Source organism: Salmo trutta, chromosome 6 (genome assembly GCF_901001165.1).
Source record: "Salmo trutta chromosome 6, fSalTru1.1, whole genome shotgun sequence".
Lineage (NCBI taxonomy): Eukaryota > Metazoa > Chordata > Actinopteri > Salmoniformes > Salmonidae > Salmo > Salmo trutta.
In genome coordinates, this window is record NC_042962.1 from 44,876,283 (window position 1) to 44,891,400 (window position 15,118).

The 15,118-nt window shown below is 41.7% G+C and overlaps 1 protein-coding gene across 2 annotated transcripts in view; it reads left to right on the forward strand.

The window, feature by feature from the left end:
- Window positions 1–3,172: 3,172 nt before the first annotated feature.
- The window catches only part of LOC115196001 (neuroligin-4, X-linked), a 72,094-nt gene continuing 60,148 nt past the window's right edge, over window positions 3,173–15,118 (forward strand). For both annotated transcript variants that reach the window (XM_029756432.1, XM_029756433.1), the window contains exons 1-2: window positions 3,173–3,780; window positions 8,661–9,441. In XM_029756432.1, the coding sequence (XP_029612292.1) occupies window positions 8,934–9,441 (508 nt within the window). In that variant the 5' untranslated portion in view covers window positions 3,173–3,780; window positions 8,661–8,933. The remainder of the gene's footprint in view (window positions 3,781–8,660; window positions 9,442–15,118) is intronic.

Below are 15,118 nucleotides of genomic sequence, written 5' to 3' on the forward strand. Positions count from 1 at the left end.
CCAAGCCCAGAGTCAGGAGAAAAAGAAAACAATTGAAAATCTAGAAATAGCTGTGTCTTTTAGAGTAAACAGACCACTGACATGCAGGGGCAGATTCCAAACAGTTTACAAAGCCACTTAGCTCTTTACTGTATGTCTACCGGTGTGACCATTGACCTGTTGTGTTCCTGTTCATTTTAAAAAGGAAAATTACATGAATATTACATTTTTACAGTAGCTTTAGCATCTCTTTCCTCCAGTAACTGTTTTATTTAATCATTTGCATAACATTATAATCCGAAAGAAACGTATAACTGTTGAATAATTTCTTGCATTAAAGAATCCCCTTTAATTTATCTAGGCAGAGCAAGTTTAATAAATCATTATTTAATCATGAATTCATTCATATTTAACAGACATGTTAATATTCGTATAGCAGCTCTGCATTTATATATTTACTAAGCCAAGTAGATACCCAAACTCAAGACTGTAAGTAATTCCTGTTTCAATATAACTTAGACTGATGTGCAGTCTGGTGTTCAATGCTCAACCCAAATGATACAGCTGTTGTAATTTTTTTCAAACATTATTATAGAGATAGACCCTAATTCTATGTTTTATGTAAATCATTCCTCCAAAATAGGAAAAAAGGAAAAAGGAAAAAGTTGTTATAATTTACGCACAATGCGGTTTGCAATGCCGTTGGCAGTGCTGCATTTCTTGGAGAAACTCAAACATCCCAAATATTGTATGAGTGAATCCATGTATGGCGGTAGATACAGTATACACCAGAGGCTGGTGGGAAGAGCTATAGGAATGAACTCGAGGGAGTCAAACACACTGTTTCCATTTGTTTGATGTGTTTGGTACCATTCCATTCCAGCCATTACAATGAGCCCGTGCTCCTATAGCTCCTCCCATAGATTCTGCAGGAAGGGGAAAAGTTTTATTGCGATAAGAACCGTGCATTCAAAAAGTGAAGAGAGAGAATGGTTGTCGTCTACAGACTAGGCAAACTTTCAGTTTCACAGCAGTTAATTGGCTAAAATGATTATCAGAACACATCGGATTTTGTATTAACAACATTTTTTTTAAATGACGTCATTGTTAACAAAATGATGTCATTGTTAACATGTGATGAGAACGATCATGTTTATATTTCTGACTAGAATGTTGGATGGTTCTGCAAGACACTAACCTTACGTAGACTGTACAGGTGTGTGTGTGTGTGTGTGTGTGTGTGTGTGTGTGTGTGTGTGTGTGTGTGTGTGTGTGTGTGTGTGTGTGTGTGTGTGTGTGTGTGTGTGTGTGTGTGTGTGTGTGTGTGTGTGTGTGTAGCCTTAGATTAGAAGAATATGTTCAGTGATGTTTTGTCACTTCTATGTTTTAAAACAATGTGTGCTTGGCAGTGGCTTTGAGATTAAAGGGATACTTAGTGATTTTGGCAATGAAGCCCTTTATCAACTTCTCCAGAGTCAGATGAACTTTGTGTCCAGTATGAAGGAAATTACAGCGGTAGAACTATCCCTTTAAGGCTAGTTGTTTCCATAGACTTGGAGTAATTGCGCTAATGCTAGTTGGCAACTTCCTTCAAACTGCACACAGAGACATTAAAATGATATCCACAAGTTCATCTGACTCTGAGGAAGTAGATAAAGGGCTTCATTGCCAAAATCCCTAACAAAAATAGTGCACTATGTAGAGAATAGTGTGCCATTTGGGACACAAAGTACGTGATTCTGTCCACACTGACCTCTGACTGGCGACACCCATGCTGTGGTGAGGTGTTGTATTGATTATGAGGAATTTGGCAACCCAACCCTAGGGGGAAATGGTAAACATGACTTGAAGGCAATTCATTAGCCTACTATAGTGACGTTTCCGTGTGTAGAAAGTTCAGATGTGTTGGCCTGAACAGACAAGCAAATAGTGGTTAGAGGTTATTTCAGCACCACGGACAGCGGCACAATTTCGATCCCGCGATCTAATGTTCAGCTCCAAAGGACGTTGGGCAGCGACAGTAACGTGCAGTCAGAGGATCCCCGAAGAGAGAGAGAGAAAAAAGATACACAGGAAGTCTTTACCTTTAACAAACAAATTCAGCAAAGGCTACATACTAATACACCTTGGTGAATTAAAGGCTGACTTACACAAAATTCATTGACAAATCTCTGCCTTAAATAGACAAATGATTTGACATAGGTTCGGTGCGCTAGCTAGCTCAGTGGGATAATTGACTGAGGGAATTGAGGGTTTCCTTTTTCCTTATTGCCGTCTCAATAAAGCTGGGCGATGCGAACATGGGGACGGAAGAGTGAACCGCGTGGGACCAAAGTTGGGGAAAGCTGAACTTTATATAAATACTCCGTGACATCGCGTTGCTATTGACCAATCGAAGCTCACTATAGTTTCCTGCCCCTACTGGATTGGCTGTTGATACCTAGAACTACCTAGCTGCTTGCTTGCAAGCTAGCACCAACATGAATCAAAGCAAGTTTGGCTATCCGTATTGACGCTAGTCTGCCCGGGGCGACCACATTCGTCTATGCTGGAAACAGAACTCAGAGGGAGATCTCCTGGTCCCTTTGATCATGTCTCATGTGGTCTGTCTTTCTGCATGTGTGATAATCCATACTGTACTTAACTTTTACATGTTTTCTCTGCAATGCAGGATAAACTATGTATAGCGTTGGGCCAGTAACAAAGGTTGCTGGTTCGAATCCCCGAGACAACTAGAAATCTAGTTGTCCTTGCGCCCTTGAACAGGGCACTTAACCCTAATTGCTCTTCTAAATCGTTCTGGGTAAGAGCGTCTGCTAAATGACTAAAATGTAAATGTGTGTTTACATATAATTGTTTCTTGCGTTTTGGCTCTGTTGGCTTCAATCTGCTTGTTGAACATCCCAAATGACTTTTCACTTTGTGTTATTATTCAGTTATTGATAGCTATAGGGCACGGTGTCTCACCCAGTTTAAGGGCAGATTACCTCCATTTAAGCGTAATGAAATATATACGAAAACACTTAACAGTTCAAATAAGATATGTTAATGCTTGGCTACTGGATCGAAACTTTGCTTAAGCTGAATTCATGTTGCATATCAGGTGTAAGGAATTGGCTCGTTGTATAGCTGAATAGTTAGTTAATAGATAGTTGATACACGTTTCATTACAGGTACCTACATGGGTATAACAGCCTGCCTGGGCGAATATGATCAGCAAAACAAAACAACAGCATGCACTACTACACCTGCTACCCTCCTGTCCTTTCCTCACGGATGCCAAAACTGGTCCATACTGGCAGCTGGTTAACAGTGATGGAGAGAATGCGGCAATCCATTGGCTGCAGGCTTTGTACATTTCATTTAGTGTAGTCCAATAGCAACTGGAGCTAGAGAGAGGGAGAAAGTGAGAGAGAGAGCGAGAGAGAGAGGGGCGCGACTGAACAGCCCTGGTCTTTCCATCCTTAATTTCTCGTCTTTGCTGTCCGATCTCTCCGCGCTTTCTCTCTATTACGACAATTAGATTCAGCACAATTGACTGTGCTACCACAATGACTCACTGAAATGACCGTATAGGCTATGTGTGTCATTAACAAACGGAAAGCTCATTTTTTCTTTTCTGCATAGAACCTGAAGCGGAGTTTGACTGTTTTTATCTGGACCGCACTATCACGTTGGGATTTTCAGAGGAGCGCACACTGTTGAGATTTATTTTTTCCTGTGTGGTGGTGTATATTTTATTACCACGTCCCTTGAAGTCAGGACTACGAGCGACATTCATACAGTGGGAATACCGCAAAGGTAAGTATTGTTATTAGCCTACAAATAGTCAGTAAACCAATTTTGTCTTTTACACAGTTTAGTTTCATTTAGACCACCTATAATGTGTTTGTTTTCTGGCTGTTTTCTGGCGGCTTTCCCGTTATATGGCTTGTCCGGACTCGCGCTGCAGACATTTTGAGAAGAGCTTGCTACTACGGGGAATTGATTCTGTCATTTGCTTAAAGTGCGTGGCGCGCAACCAGTTTTTCAGAAATGTGTATGATCATCATTCAATGTAATTATGAAAACAAGCCATGTGTTGAACGAAATCGCCTGGCATTGCAAAGACGATTGATCCATGTTCTACGCACTTTAAAGACGTGTTGAGAGGTTTCTTTGCTCAAAGCCAGAATTATCAAATTGGGGTTTATTCGCTTCTTATGTAGAGCCACAGCAACATGCGTTGGATTCGATAATGACAAATTGGCTGTGGAGAAAAACTCGCAAAAGCCCATTATAGCCTAAGGGACATGCCATTCATAACCCTAATCGCCCGTGGCCACATTATTTCACACAAGCCCTAGGAAAGGGCTAACTGTGTTTGAACAGAGAGCAGCACCCATGATGTCCAGTGCTATTTAATCCCTGCAGACGACAAAGCGGCTCTTGGCAGCACTGCTATGGAGATGCCATAATTAATGCAATTTAAGAAACTAGGCTGCTATGAGTGCAACTGTAACCATACACTCACCACCAGTGTTGAGGGGCCAGGTCCACTGTCTGTTTGTCATCTAGACTCCATACAATAGCAGGCTTTTAGAATGGAAGAGGATCGTCTTGCAGTGAATGTGTTTTTGACCCACCTTTCGGCTTAATTGGATCACCTCCGTATACCTATTAAAAGGTGCGAGGTGCATTGTAGACTGCAGATTCCCATCCAGGCTGAAATATGGCACCACATTACCAGAGTGAGTTCAGCGGAGAACCACAAGATGGTACTGTGGATATCTGGTGGATATCTGGGGATGAGACGAATTGGGTAAAATGCGTTTGCTACTGTTTTGAACATTCACCTTAAAGAATCCTGCTATGTTCTGTTTCCTTGCACACTGGAAACCCTTTTTTTTTAAATAAATCTTGGTTGCATTCTAGTGGGCCAGTTAAGATGTTTAATCTTTGGGAAAGCAAGATATCATATTCTCATGTCTATGTAGGCAGTAACCTACAGTACGTAGGCGGGAAAGCATGAGAGAAGGCTGTCACTCTCCTATGAATGATTCGTCAAGCTGTCATCAAGTCTATTCCAGCTACAACCTTGCCTTCCGCCAGATTCTAAATAGGCGTGCGCTATTCGAATTGAAAATAGGCCTACTTTTCACATTATTTGAAAATTAGGCCTATTTCAAATACACTTTACATATTTGGAGTGGCATACTGTTATCATAGCTCTCCCTGTTGGTGACATCATTATAGGCCTATTTGAGTCAGTCAGTCAGGCCTCCCCATCAGAAAATAAGACATTTCATTCACAATTGGGAGACATTTTACCTCACTAGTGCAATTTTCCTCAAGAATAGGCCTATGGGTGACAGGCCTATGGATGACATCCTGGTTATAATATGGCATAAGTGTCAAAATAGAACGTAGACCTGTCTATCCAAATATTCTGTGCAGCATTTCAATTTGCAATCCAATGTTAGGAATAGTAATTCACTGTAAGACTGCATAAAACAACTGTATTATTATAATATACAATTATACATCTTTTAGCAAACATTTTTCTCCAAAGTGACTATTGTGTCTGCATACATTTTTGTGTGGGTGGCCACAGTGGGAATCAAACCGACAACTCTGGCAAGTGCCATGCTCTACCAACTGAGCCACACAGGACCAACACTGTGAAGTAAAGTTCAATAGTTCAACAACTTTGTTACATGTATCAGTGTATATTTGGATGTTACTGGAAGACACATTTTACCCATGTCTGCTGGCATGGTTACATAAAGCAAGGTTATTACAGTATCACAACATCATGATCTATCCTTATCAAATCAATCCTGTTAAAAAAAAGTGTCTGCTCTGTCCAAGTTCAACATGAATTGTCAACAAAACTATCCTTACAAATGGTGCACACATGTACCCACATGCACGCACACGCACATACACACACACACACACACTTTTTTCCAGTGTGGGCTCAGCGGTTGACAATATCTTTGCGTTCAGTACTGTCAACGTTGATAAATATCATTCCTTTATTGGTTGTCAAGGATCTCTGTTGGCCCTCTATCTCGTTTTAGTGAGGGAGGAAGTCTGGCTTCCTTTCTATTGTGCAGTGTTTATCACCATCTTTAAGAGATCAGTAAAAGATGTCCTGTATGTGCATCATGAGAAGGTCAAGTACAGTTCATGTTGAGTTTTGTTTGGATCGCGTCCCAAATGGCACCCTATTCCCAATGTGCCCTGGTCAAAAGTAGTGCACTAAATATGGAATAGGGTGCCCTTTTGGATGTCGCTTAGTGATGTTTTATTTTTGGTCCGTTCAAGGACATTGGCACCTGAAGAGTGTTACAACATTTTCTACTGACTACCTACTTCAGTGAGGAGATACAGCTACCAGAACCACATGTTTTGTAATAATTAAAATGCAAATGATGGATTCAGCCTTTATTGAAATTCAAAAGACTTATCTCTTGTAATCATACCGAGAGTGAGAATAGTTTGCCCCATCTCTCCAATCTCTTCATATTCCATCTCTCTCCTTTTCTCCTCACTCTCTCTTTCTTGTGTGTTACTGGTAAGGAGGCAGACTGAATGTATTGCATTCATACAGGAACTGCTGAAATATATGAACATAGTCCATTCCATCTTATTATTTCAACATTAAACTGGACCATATTGTTGGATCACATTCTTTATCCTGTCTTTGTTTAGATTCTGGTTCTGTTTCTCACATTAAACTGTTACTTATTTATTGAAGTATTCAATTTTTGATGTCAAACAGAATATATGAAGTCAACAATGGCAGTTAGGCATCGGATGTAATCCCCCCTGGCAGTGTGAGTATTATTGTCATGCTGTGTTACAAGAGTGGTAAAGTAATTCATCCACGTCCCTGATTTGACTAGCAGACCACCATCGTCTCAGTCTCAACACCATCCGAGGGCATGTAGCGGAATGAGGAAAGAGAGGAGAGTCTCTTCTTCCTCCTCCGAAATGAAATTACCTGCTGCATGCATAAGCCATCTGCTTCTGACACAAATGTCTTTGAGAGGCTTCTTAACCGGCCAGCTCTCCTATTCATGAGGCTTCACACGTAAGCTTCTTGGTGGAGTAAAATACTCGAAGAGAAATAATCTACTCAGTAGACTGGAGTATATCCCCCCCTTGCTTGGCTATGATACTACTAACAGAATACTTATAGGTTGTATTGAAGTGTAGGAGGACCTAGGTAGGCAAGTTTTGTGAATGGGGTGCTCTGGTTTTATATGGATAACCATGAGGAAATGTTTCTGACACTGTGTTGTGATTAGGCACCTTCCCATATATATCAAAAAATACTATAGTGTATATACTATGGTAGGAATACAATAGTTTTCACTGTAGTGTTTGAGGACTTTACTGTAGTATTCACTGTAGTGTTTTTGCGACTGAAGTCCTCACAAACACTACAGTGAATACTGTAGTATTTACAGTTTACTATAGTATAAATACTGTAGTAAAAAAAGAGTAGTATGTACTATAGTAATTACTATAGTGTTTTTTCGGACTGTAGTGCGGTATACCGTAATATTTACTCTAGTGTGTTTGGGGACATTACTGTAGTATTTAGTACAGTGTTTTTGTTTTATTATATTTTACATAGTAGTGGGGGGCTTTTTCCTTGAGGAAACCTACTGGAGAAATGCTATAGACTGTAAGCAAATTTTCCATAACCTGCAGGTAGGTAGAATTGGGTTCTCAACAGAGATTTCAGAGCTTATTCTGTTTTCTATAATCATAGGTTACACAATATATGGTCTATTCTTGGCATGTAGGTTTGTCACTTACAGATGGCACAATTTGGGATATGGGAGAGGGGAATGGGTAGGGTATATGCAAATTAAATTGTGTCATATTTACTATAGTTTTTTTAATAATGTTTTTGCGGACTGTAGTGTTTTTGCAGACATTTCTGTAGTACTTACTACAGTTTTTTGTGTGTGTGGATAATACTTTAGTATTCAACAGTACTAAGTACTATAGTACACATGATCAAGGGATACTACAGTGTGTAGTAATGTATTCTACAGTATCCTACAGTTAACTACAGAATTCTATAGATAGTACTGTAGTATTCTATAGTAAAGTGTAGTATTTTTTTGTGTGTGTTGTCAAATTTTGGGCGGCATCCTTTTTCTCCCCCCTTTTCCAGAAGTGTGTACTTGTACACTTTCGGTCATACATTTGCAAGCATTTGATTGGTGTAATCATTGGCTAGAGAGTTTCCACCATTGTTAACTCCATAATGGCAAGTGTGCAAGTGCACACTTTGGGAAATGGGTGGAGAATCATCGGAATGCAACCTTGGAGTTTTATTTTATTGAAACTGCTGCTATGTTCACCATTATCCTGACAATAACGATGACATCACACAAGGAAATAAAGCAGTTTGCCAATATAGTATCTCTGTTGTTGATTCCACTCGAAACCACACTTTTATGTTGTTGTCTTTTCCAGGCTATTGATTTGTTAGAAAGATACAATTTCATGCCTTGCGTCTCTCACATTTTGATTCGACACAGAGGGGACTTGCAGTCATATATTTGCTATATGCTCAACAAGTGGACATCTATTGGAAGGGATTTGGAAATCATACTGTATGTAGCCTTTGATGTGTCGAGGATTAATTTACATGTCCCATTCTGTCTTCCCTGCAGGGTAACCAACCAAGCTGGAATTGGGTCGACGAGCAAAGACATCTGGAGACAAATACAGACACTGCTCCCGACCAACAATCTATAAGTAGACCCACTCTCTTATAATGGGGGGCACCGAGTTGCACAAAGCTGCTCTGATTGGCTGGAGCTCTGTCTGTCAGTTGTCAATCACAGCCTGAGGAGCAGGTTATTGGTCTGGGAGCTGTGGGGGGGTGGGAGAGGAGTTCCAGAATTTCCAGGACCACAATCTGCTTGGCTGACCGCAGCAGGAGCATGTTGAGGGGAACCAGGCCAGGGGGAACCAGTACCTCTCCATGGAGCTCTGGAGGAGCCACTATAGCCCATGGAATGGGGATGGTCTACCTATCCAAGGTCTACCTTCTCTTATGGATTGGCTTCCTGTTAGGGTCTGTGTGTCTGCCGGTCGTGGCTCAGACCCCAGTCCACCCTGTTGTCACCACGAATTACGGGAAGCTGCGGGGGTTAAAGACGACGCTGCCCAATGAGATCCTAGGGCCCGTGGAGCAGTACTTGGGGATCCCGTACGCTTTGGCCCCTACAGGGGAGAGACGCTTCCAGCCCCCCGAGCCTCCCATGTCCTGGCCTGGGATCAGGAATGCTACCCAGTTCGCCCCTGTGTGTCCACAGTACCTGGAGGAAAAGTTACTCAACGATATGCTGCCGGTGTGGTTCACAGCGAACTTGGATACAGTGGTAACCTATATGCAGGATCAGAACGAGGACTGCCTGTATTTAAACATTTACGTGCCAACTGAGGATGGTATGTCACACCTTGATTAACACAAATATCTTGTTATCCTCTGTTTGCCTTTGTGTTTGCATTGGCATTTCACTTTGCAGGTCCATTTGTTCTGAAGCAGTTCAAAGTGGCTGGGATTACTTCTTGAACCAGAAACGGTGGTGCAACGTTGATCAAAGTGCGATACTTTTACCAAAGGGCAAAATGCTTTTTTGACTGAAGGCTTGAAATGAATGTGGACTACTGTATGTGGTCTAATAGAGAGAAAATAGATATTTAGACCCCCCTACATGTCCCACTCCTGTCTATTCTATTCTGTAGCAGTTAGCCTTCTCTCCTGTTGATTAGGTGCCGTGCAGAGGTCCCGTTTGAGTGAGCACTCCTGACTCAGAGTAGTCCTGACACTTACACCACAGATGTAATGCACTTACCCCCTTCAGCCCCCCCCTATCAGACTCCTACAGCAAGATAAAAGAAAATAAAGAGTTGGTTAACTTAGTGCAACTGGAACACAGGTGTTTAAGGTCAAACATGAACTGTTGCTGGGCTGTCGCTGTCTCTTCTGAAGAGACAGACTCTTTCTGGTCTATGAAGGTCAATGTGAAGAGAATTCTCTAATCTATTCATACCGAACTCTACACCTCTCTATGCTACATTTATTCTGAGCTCTTGCTAGATTAAATACCACAGTAGGGGATAGATAATCTGACAATCCCAGTCCGGATGCACAGCCTGGGTCGTTACTCTTACATACTATTCCACAATCTCCAGAGAATTTTAAAGAAAGTTCTTATAAATCACTGACGTGAACTGAAATCCCTGTGTGCTTTTTCATTTGCATGTAGGCAATAGTACTCAAATATGCTTGATGTCCAAGTTTATCCATTATATCCAGTCATTTCTGTTGTATTGTGGCTTTAGGAATAATGTGATAGGAAAGCAACGTAGGAGTGGAGTGGATGGATCAAGGGTTAGAATTCTTGTGGACAGACAGTGCTGCTGTCTATCCATTGGTTTAGCAGAGGCATCTGAACTCCCTGGTCTGTGTATTGGTAATAGTATACCCTCAGGTAAAGTAACTAGCCTCAGGTATCTTTCATTTTGATACATTATGCCTTCTAACCTGAATTCATAGATGTCAATTACAGAATGAAGGCAATTTCAGTATCAGTATATTACGATACGTTTGCTGGCATTAAAATGTATGAATGCAGAACATGAATGTTGATGTATTAAAAATCAACTGAACTAAAGCTACAGTTCTTAGCTTAATGTAATTGGCCTGAAGGAAAAACTCAACAACTCCTCTTCAGGAGTCAAGATGACAACTCTCTCCATATTCTTTTTGACTGCATCCCAAATGGCACCCTTTTCCCTACATAGTGCACTACTTTTGACCAGGGCCCTAGTCCCTACTACATGGCAAATGTAGTGCACTATTTTGGACACAGGCCATGTCTCCTCTTGAGGAGTCAGTCAGTGCTTCATGGAAGACAACTCTCTCTCCCTGTTCTGTTCATTTTCTTCTTCTCCCTACTGCCGGCTGCCCATCATCCTTACAGACGCCCTCAGTGTTGGCCTTTTCAAATCCTGTGTAATGTAGAGACATCCTGCCAGCCCAGGATCAGAAAAGAGGATTTATAGTTTTATAGTTCTCCTCTTGAAATGGACTGACAGATTAAGAAAAGGCCTTCTATTGTGTCATCTGATTTAAGTACAAAAGACTACGCCATATATAGTTAAATATTGTATCACGACACAAGGCGAGACCCAGATGCAGACACAGGAGGCAGATGGGGACAGGCAAGTGCTCATAGCCAGGGCAGAGTCCAAAATGGTACAGGGCAGCAGGCAGGCTCGAGGTCAAGGGCAGGCAGAGTGGTCAGGCAGGCGGGTTCAGAGTCAGGACAGGCAAGGGTCAAAACCAGGAGGATGAGAAAAAGAGAGACTGGGAAAAACAGGAGCTGAGAGAAAAATGCTGGTTGACTTAGCAAACAAGACGAACTGGCACAGACAGACAGAAAACATAGGTATAAATACCCAGGGGATAAGTGGGGAAGATGGGTGACACCTGGATGGGGGGTGGAGACAAGGACAGGTGAAACAGATCAGGGTGTGACATATTGATAACCTGCACAAGTTCTGTTCTTTTGTATCCTTATTTGATTGGGCAGCGTGGGTGGTGAACACCATTTTGGCTAGCAGGGGTTGGCTTGTGAAAAGTGGTACATTTGGGATTGTATTTTAATGCCAGAGCTACTATCTTTTGGGTGCTATGTTTGTCTGTGCAGACAAAAAGCTGCAGTGTCTCTCTCTCTGTGTGTGTGTGTGTGTGTGTGTGTGTGTGTGTGTGTGTGTGTGTGTGTGTGTGTGTGTGTGTCTGTGTGTGTGTGTGTGTGCGTGATAGCTCCTGGAGCTGTTGCTGGAGCTGGCTTTATCTGCCTCTGCAGTGGCTGCAGACTGGGTACTACTGCGGAGACCCGGGAGGTGATCCTGTTTTATTGTGAATTAATCAGAGTGAATATGGAGCCTCTTGAGGGCTCTTCTGGGTGAGAAGACAATACCACAGCAGGGCCCACGTCCCAAATGGCACCCTTTTCCCTATGTAGTGCACTACTTTTGGCCAGGACCCATAGGGCTCTGGTCGAAAGTAGTGTACTATGCAGAGAATCGGGTGCAATTTGGAATACATACCAGGCCTCATCTCTTTCTCTCTCCATCTTTAATTATGAACACCGTCCTACATTAGTTCTGTTTTAGTATTCAACACTGGAACAGAAATAGAAAGCAGAAATTACAATAAATCTACTGCTTGTTACCTTCATGTGCGCTCCCAGAGATAATGGCCTCTACAATTCAATGGCGAGCTGTGATTTATCAGATCTTTGTTGGTTATAGGGGTGTATGGCTGTGGCCCACACCTTAGCTACAGTACATCCAAAATGGCCCCCTGTTCCCTATATACGGTACCGGGCTCTGTTCATGAGGCTCTGGTCAAAAGTAGTGTGTTCTATAGGGAACAGGGTGCCGTTTCAGACTCACATCCATCAATATGCAGCAGATAACATGTATTATTGTATTTCATTATGAATCAAATTCTCCTTTACATAGAAACCTTCCAGTTCTTCCAGTTCTCAGCTGCCAATGATTGGAACGAACTACAAAAATCTCTAAAACTGGAAACACTTATCTCCCTCACTAGCTTTAAGCACCAGCTGTCAGAGCAGCTCACAGATCTCTGCACCTGTACATAGCCCATCTTTAATTGAGCCCAAACTACTACCTTTTCCCCTACTGTATTTATTTATTTTATTTATTTTGCTCCTTTGCACCATATTATTTATATTTTAACTTTTAACTTTCTTCAAACTACAAATCTACCATTCCAGTGTTTTTTCTTGCCATACTTTATTTACTTTGCCACCATGGCATTTTTTTGCCTTTACCTCTCTTATGTCACCTCATTTGCTCACATTGTATATAGTCTTATTTTTTCTACTGCATCATTGATTGTATGTTGTTTTACTCCATGTGTAACTCTGTGTTTTTGTATGTTGTCGAACTGCTTTGCTTTATCTTGGCCAGGTCGCAATTGTAAATGAGAACTTGTTCTCAACTTGCCTACCTGGTTAAATAAAGGTGAAATAAAATAAATAAAATAAAAACACAGGAGGGAGAAAAGCTACAGTGCATTGAAGAAAGAGAACAAATACATTCACAAGGCTTGAATGACAGCTCAATACAGTATTATAGTAGGTTTACCTTGCTCTAATGCTTTTTCTTGTGTGAGTGGCTTGTGTAAGAGAGAGCCGTGCCCTTTGGGTCCTTCCCAAATGGCAACCTATTCACTATATAGTGCACTACTTTTACCAGGACCCATAGGGAATGTCCACTAAAAGGGAATGGGGAGCCATTTGGGACGCAGGCCCTTCTCTCAGCATAAGTAGCATGCCAATGCCAGTTGGGTTCACAGCACTGGAGCCTGAGCTATTAGCTGCCAGTCTGTCTGTTGTGAGTGTGTGATTCAGAGAGCCAGTCATATGCATGGAGAGGCAGGCAAGGCCAGGCAGGCAGAGAGGGGACAATATCTCCAGGCTAGGTCATGAGGCAGCACAATTGTGCCACAAAGGGCTCTGGTCAAATTTAGTACACTATAAGGACTAGAGGTCGACCGATTAATCGGAATGGCCGATTAATTAGGGCTGATTTCAAGTTTTCATAACAATCGGTAATCAGCATTTTTGGACACTGATCATGGCCGATTACATTGCACTCCATGAGGAGATTGCGTGGCAGGCTGACTACCTGTAATGCGAGTGCAGCAAGGAGCCAAAGTAAGGTGCTAGCTAGCATTAAACGTATCTTAGAAAAAACAATCCATCTTAACATAATCACTAGTTAACTACACATGGTTGATGTTATTAGTAGTTTATCTAGCTTGTCCTGCGTTGCATATAATCGATGCGGTGCCTGTTAGTTTATCATTGAATGATAGCCTACATTGCCAAACGGGTGATTTAACAGGCGCATTTGCGAAAAAAGCACTGTCGTTGCACCAACGTGTACCTAACCATACACATCAAAGCCTTTCTTAAAATAAATACACAAGTATATATTTTTAAAACTTCATATTTAGTTAAAATTGCCTGCTAACATGAATTTCTTTTAACTAGGGAAATTGTGTCACTTTTCTTGCGTTCTGTGCAACAGAGTCAGGGTATATGCAGCAGTTTGGGACGCCTGGCTCGTTGCGAACTGTGTGAAGACTATTTGTTCCTAACAAAGACAGCCAATTTCGCCAAAAGGGGATGATTTAACAAAAGCGCATTTGCTAAAAAAGCACAATCGTTGCACGAATGTACCTAACCATAAACATCAATACCTTTCTTAAAATCAATACACAGAAGTATATTTTTTTAAACCTGCGTATTTAGTTAAAACAAATCCAGGTTAGCAGGCAATATTAAACTAGGGAAATTGTGTCACTTCTCTTGCGTTCATTGCACGCAGAGTCAGGGTATATGCAACAGTTTGGGCCGCCTGGCTCGTTGCGAACTAATTTGCCAGAATTTTACGTAATTATGACATAATATTGAAGTTGTACAATGTAACAGGAATATTTAGACTTATGGATGCCACCCGTTAGATAAAATACGGAACGGTTCCGTATTTCACTGAAAGAATAAACGTTTTGTTTTCGAAATGATATTTTCCGGATTTGACCATATTAATGTCCTAAGGCTCGTATTTCTGTGTGTTATTATGTTATAATTAAGTCTATGATTTGATATTTTATAGAGCAGTCTGACTGAGTGGTGGTAGGCAGCAGCAGGCTTGTAAGCATTCATTCAAACAGCACTTTTGTGCGTTTGCCAGCAGCTCTTCGCTGTGCTTCAAGCATTGAGCTGTTTATGACTTCAAGCTTATCAACTCCCGAGATTAGGGTGGTGTAACCGATGTGAAATGGCTAGCTAGTTAGCAGGGTGCGCGCTAATAGCGTTTCAATTGGTGACGTCACTCGCTCTGAGACATTGAAGTAGTTGTTCCCCTTGCTCTGCAAGGGCCGCGGCTTTTGTGGAGCGATGGGTAACGATGCTTCGAGGGTGGCTGTTGTCGATGTGTTCCTGGTTCGAGCCCAGGTAGAGGCAAGGAGAGGGACGGAAGCTATACTGTTACGCTGGCAATACTAAAGTGCCTA